The sequence below is a fragment of the Pleurodeles waltl genome, chromosome 7 (assembly GCF_031143425.1).
Source record: "Pleurodeles waltl isolate 20211129_DDA chromosome 7, aPleWal1.hap1.20221129, whole genome shotgun sequence".
NCBI classification, from domain to species: Eukaryota; Metazoa; Chordata; class Amphibia; order Caudata; family Salamandridae; genus Pleurodeles; species Pleurodeles waltl.
The window spans coordinates 78,151,831-78,157,830 of record NC_090446.1 but is presented as its reverse complement, the minus strand read 5'-3'; the positions used below and the strand labels follow the sequence as shown (position 1 = coordinate 78,157,830).

The window sequence follows — 6,000 nt, the reverse complement described above, 5'->3', positions numbered from 1 at the left end:
CATTTTAAAGGTGATTCACAGTACCTCCTACAGGACCACCAGGAACCCAAAGTATAATCCCAAATTGGGACATTTGTTTGTTATAGATTTGGAAGTTCCATCCAGCTCACATATGGTAGAAGTGGCACTCCCTCTGAACAACAATTAGATTTGTTTGTTTATGATATGGTCAATCTCTTTCTATTGTAGAACAATTCAAGGTGCTTGCTATATTTGTATTTATGTTATCAATAAGACCGTTGTTTATTTGGTTTGCCAGGACAGGTAGGAAAAGTGGGAGTGCCTCAAAGCTGTTGTGTGTGGGTCACCTTTGCAACCTTTGTTGAGCAGGTTGTAAAGTTGAGTATTTATGTTCAAAACAAACACAGATGGGTTCTCTGTGTGCAATTAACAGGGCGCGGCTCCATCTGATTACTTGTTTTACTCCCGCTTTTAGGACTTTCCACCTCTCATATTCTAGTTAGCACACACTACACAGTGCATGTATGGACCCATGAGGTGTGCACAGTTAGAGATACGCTTGCAATTTTTATTGAAAGAACTGTCATTCAGTGAGAAACATAGTAGAAAAAGACATTAAAAAACACTAAACCTTCAGGTAGATACAGAAGTAATGTAAGGTATAGGCTTGAGTTTTCCTTACTTTACAAAAAAGAAAAAGAAAAGCTTGGATCCGCTCCCCCACATTAATTAAACTGCGTTTCATCATTTGCAGTTTTGTTATAGCGCAATCCTGGCCCAAGGGCATTAGAACAATTTATGAGAGCCAACTTATATCATACATTTTTGGGCACAAATAAATTGGGTGATTTGCTCAGAATGACAGGATGTTGCTGATGTTCTAGCCTGGTTCCTCACGTTTCGAAGTCAGCAGCCTCCATCTCCTCCTCATACTTCATCATAGGGTCAGCGCTTTCCAGATGTTCGCCTGCATGGCTCCACCAGTCCCTCTACAGTCAGGATGCTGCATTTTTATGCCATACTTTCACTGTTAACACCCATCATTCACAACCATCAAAGACACCCCCCTCATCTAATATGGTGTTGGCCAAGCAACAGCACCACTGAGGGACTGATCATGGTGGTATTGATGAACCACTTGCACCGAATATTTGCTTGCACTTGGTATGTTGGAGGGCTGGGTTACCAGGCAAATCCCCATAAACCCTTCCATTGGTCTTTCACTCCCTTTTATCTCTGTGCTGTGCCAATGATAATTTCTTCATTTCTACAAAAACAAGTAAAGTTTCCGCAGTGACTGAACAACTTGTTGTGCAGAGAGAACGGTGACGAGAGTCTCCAATGGCAGGTTGTATTAACACTATGTCGCGAGGTAATGTTACACCTTGAAGAGCAGATGAAGTGATGAGAATTGAAGGTAATTGATGGGGTCCAAGATCCACAACCATACGCCAGTCCTGGTCATCCTGCGATATCTGATGGGAACAAAAAAACACAGCAACTATTTCAGACACATAGAATTGTCAAACCCCTAGCCAATATCAGCTCTTCGAGCTCTTGCATGCTATAGTCCATAGCTTCCTGCCTCCAAGATTACTAGCCCTGTTGGGATGACTAGTTGTGTAGGAACATCACGTTTCAGTTACCTTCTGATGTGAAGCACATGAAATGGGGTCACTGCTCTCTGCATCACTGGATGCATCTTAGTCTGCAGTTCGCCCTGCAGTAGGTCTGCTCACAGTTTAAGGGGATGGCCACTGCCATTCCCAGGGCTGGCAAGTTTTCTTGATGGCCTATGTGTGACTTTTCTATCTTTGCAATGTATTTTTTGTGACCTTTCTACATCATATGCATATGTTGAGTGACACTTAACTGCTAGCTAGATGATGCCCTACTGTGTGAATCTTACCACATTTTGTGTGTAAGGGTCTCGAGAGAGCCCTAAAGCTGAAAATCGCTGGGGGGATGTTCCAACACATTGTTGTATTGTGAGATGAATTCAAACTTTCCATCTATTACTTTTTGTATTCTTCAAGTACTGACTGAGCCACATCGCACAACCATATGGCAGCCAAGAGACTGATTGATGCCTTTAAGAATTTTAGGCAAGGTATAGATGGTAAAAGTACTTTTTATTTAGGAAATCAAATTCCTTTTGACCTAAGCAGCCTGCTTCCAAATTTGTAGAGGTTATGATTAATATTTCTTCTTTTATAGTTCATAAAGGATAAGACATACTCAACCTATAATATCCCTTTATTGAATAATTGATTTAGCATTTCCACTTCACAGTGTTCTTTATGCTGGTTTAACATTCTACCACCTTTGTTAGAGCCTATAACCTGTTATGTAATAAGCTATTGCAATCCTACTTGAGAAATGAAGAGCAGGACGCTCACACTAGATTCTCCTAGCATCTCCACTGTTAGACCTGACAACCTTAGGGTGGTCACCCCTAACGTTTTGCCTGCCTCCCTCCATTTTTTGGACACTGTTTTTGCTGGGTTTTAGACTCTGTGCACTTTACCACTGCTAACCAGTGCTAAAGTGCATATGCTCTCTCCCTTTAAACATGGTAACATTGGATCATACTCACCTGGACTATTTAATTTACTTATAAGTCCCTAGTAGTGTGCACTATATGTACCCAGGGCCTGTAGATTAAATGCTACTAATGGGCCTGCAGCACTGGTTGTGCCACCCACTTAAGTAGCCCCTTAACCTTGTCTCAGGCCTGCCACTGCACTGCCTGTGTGTGCAGTTTCACTGCCACTTCGACTTGGCATTTAAAAATACTTTCCAAGCCTAAAACTCCCCTTTTTCTACATATAAGACACTCCTAAGGTATGCCCTAGGTAACCCATAGGGCAGGGTGCTGTGTAGGCAAAAGACAGGACATGTACCTATGTAGTTTACATGTCCTGGTAGTGTAAAACGTCCAAATTCGTTTTTACACTGCTGTGGGGCCTGCTCCCTTCACAGGCCAACATTGGGGCTGCCCTCATACATTGAATGGTAGCTGCTGATCTGGAAGGAGTAGGAAGGTCATATTTAGTATGTCCAGAATGATGATATAAAATCCTGCTGACTGGTGAAGTTGGATTTAATATTACTATTTTACAAAGTGAGCATTTCTCTGTACTTAAATCTTTACTTGCCAAGCCTTAAACTCCCCATTTTCTACATATAAGTCACCCCTAAGGTAGGCCCTAGGTAGCCCATAGGGCAGGGTGCTATGTAGGTAAAAGGGAGGATATAAGCATATAGGTTCTATATGTCCTGGTAGTGTAAAACTCCTAATTTCGTTTTACACTGCAGTGAGGCCTGCTACTTTCATAGGTTAGCATTAGGGCTGCCCTCATATACTGTTTGAGTGGTAGATCCTGATCTGAAAGGAGTAGCCAGGTCATATTTAGTATGGCCAGAATGGTGATACAAAATCCTGCTTAAAGGTGAAGTTGGATTTTATATTACTATTTTAGAAATGCTACTTTTAGAGAGTGAGCACTTCTCTACACTTAAATCCTTCTGTGCATTCCAATTCATGTCTGGCTACGTTAGTTGACAGCCCCCTTGTGCATTCACTCAGACAACCCCAAACACAGGATGCCCAGTCACACTTGCATACATCTGCATATTGAATGGCTCTTCCTGGGCTGGGAGGGTGGAGGGCCTGACACTTACATGTCAAAGGACAGTAGCCTGCCCTCACACAAAGGACTGCCACACCACCTACTGGGACCCTGGCAGACAGGATGGAACTGAAAGACCCTTCCTGGGGAAAAAAACCTGAACCAGAACCTGCAACCAGCCAAGAAGAACTGCCTGGCTGCCCGAAAGACTCGCCTGACTGCTTTTCTGCAAAGGACTGCTGCCCTGCTGTTACCCTTCTGCCTTGCTGCTCTATGGCTGTGCTGAGAAGTGCTTTCCAAGGGCTTGGATAGAGCTTGCCTCCTGTTCCCTGAAGTCTCAGGACCAAAAATACTTAATTCCTGCAAAATAACTCTTTGTGCGGCGAAAGTCGACACACAGCCTGCAAGAAACAACGCACAGCCTGCATCACGGTGAGAAAATCATTGCACGCCGAACCGGAACAATGCAGCCTGACTTTGCAAGGAGAAGATCGACTCAGCGCCAGTGTTGCGACCGGAAATTCGATGCAAGGCCCGCTGGATCGACGCAAAGATGAGTCGGAATGACGCAGCCCGACTTCCTGAGAGGAATCGGCACAGCGCCTGCCATGTGGTAGAAATTTCCACGCATCACCCACCGGATATACGCATCCCCTGTGACTTCGTCCTGCACGCCCAGGATTTCGATGCATTGTCCCCAGGGCATCTGAAAACCTGGCAACCCGAAGAGGATCCCAGTCTATGCGCCGGAAATCAACGTAAAGCCTGCCCTGCTTGAAAACTCAATGATGCATTGTCTGTGTGCGCGCCAGAAAAATCGACGCACACCGCCCCGTTTCCCACACATTTCCTCCTCTGCGGTCCCTTGCGGAGAATTTAAACGCAAACCAGGTACTTACTGCGTGCAAGAGAAACTTGTTGCTTTTTAAAAGACTAAAGACACTTTATATCATTTTTACAGTGATATTTCAACTTATACTTATTGAATCTTGATCGTTTTCACCTGCATCTTACCAGATAAATATTATATATTTTTCTAAACACTGTGTGGTGTATTTTTGTGGTGTTGTACTGTGTTATTGCATAATCTATTGCACAAATACTTTACACATTGACTACTACGTTAAGCCTGACTGTTCAGTGCCAAGCTACCAGAGGGTGGGCACAGGATAATTTGGATTGTGTGTGACTTACCCTGACTAGAGTGAGGGTCCTTGCTTGGACAGGGGGTAACCTGACTGCCAACCAAAGACCCCATTTCTAACACGTAGGCATTGCATGCATGCTCCCATGTAACTCATATGGGTTTTGACACATTTTCAGGTTTACCAAATCTGGTAAACCTGAGAATGTGCCAAAAAATACTCTTCCCTAAGGAGAGGCATAATGAGGAGAAATATTGTTAATTCTCCTAGTTATTTCCTCTCTCTATGTGTGCTGCATTCTGCCTCTGAGGATTGTTTTGTGCAGGAAGATGCCCCTTCCTGCACATAAACAAGTCTGCATGCAACGGAGGCACCCTTGCACCATGGTGCAAGGGCATCTGTGTTGGCGCTAGGCTGCCACAACGGCGCCAGCGCAAGGGGAAAGGACAGGAATGTGCTGTATTGGATTAATACAGGGCATTCCTGCCCTTTCCCTGTGATGCAGGGCAGCGCAGCAAGGTGACTTGCTTCCCGCCCTGCACCATCAACATGGTAAATATGCCCCTTGGTGATCAGGTTGTGTCCGTGCTCGCTTTGACAGCTTTTAGTACCGTGTCCATGCATTGCACAAACAATGGGTATCATCTAAATTTCATAACTAAATATGGGCTGCAGCGTTTCACATCTAAGCCAGCCTTACTGTTTAAGCCTTTCTGCTTAAGGATAGTGCACCTGCCATCTGCACCTCCGAATAACATTGTTCATAATGATCATGATAAATGAGGAGTCCTTTCAATTTCAGAGGTCAAATGCCAGGCAATGTCTTCTGCTCATTATTCTTTTTTTTCTTTTAATACGGAGACCGGTGTTAACTTTTCCCTTCTCTTACTGCATAGAAGTGAAGTTGCAACAAAGTCATATCCCTTCTGGGGAACGGAGAGTGTGAAAGCAGAAGGCTGCAGTTTGTCAATAGTTTCCTAATACACAACAATGGTGAAATACTAATAAACAACCTTTACGAATATTTCAAAATATATCACCAGCAAGTAAAGAGGAAATAAGGCATTGTTTTTCCCAGTTCTGAATTATGATGGATGCAAAGATTTTAATAGAATCTCATATTGTCTCTCTTCATTGTATCCCATTCTGAGCCTATGCAAGTTGTCCAGTTCTTCAGACTGTGAAAATGGTGTTGCTGGTAGGGATAAATTCAACATGTAGGGCCACAGAACGTCAGGCCCTTACAGTTCATCCGTCCCTCT

The 6,000-nt window shown here is 43.7% G+C and overlaps 1 protein-coding gene across 2 annotated transcripts in view; it reads right to left on the bottom strand.

Annotated features, from left to right (window-relative positions):
- Window positions 1-508: 508 nt before the first annotated feature.
- LOC138303678 (alpha-2-macroglobulin-like protein 1) overlaps window positions 509-6,000 on the bottom strand; it is a 400,879-nt gene continuing 395,387 nt past the window's right edge. For both annotated transcript variants that reach the window (XM_069243004.1, XM_069243005.1), the window contains one exon: window positions 509-1,436. Coding sequence is in view for 1 of the 2 variants with exons in the window: in XM_069243005.1 (XP_069099106.1) it covers window positions 1,423-1,436 (14 nt within the window). In the remaining variant the exon portion in view is untranslated. The remainder of the gene's footprint in view (window positions 1,437-6,000) is intronic.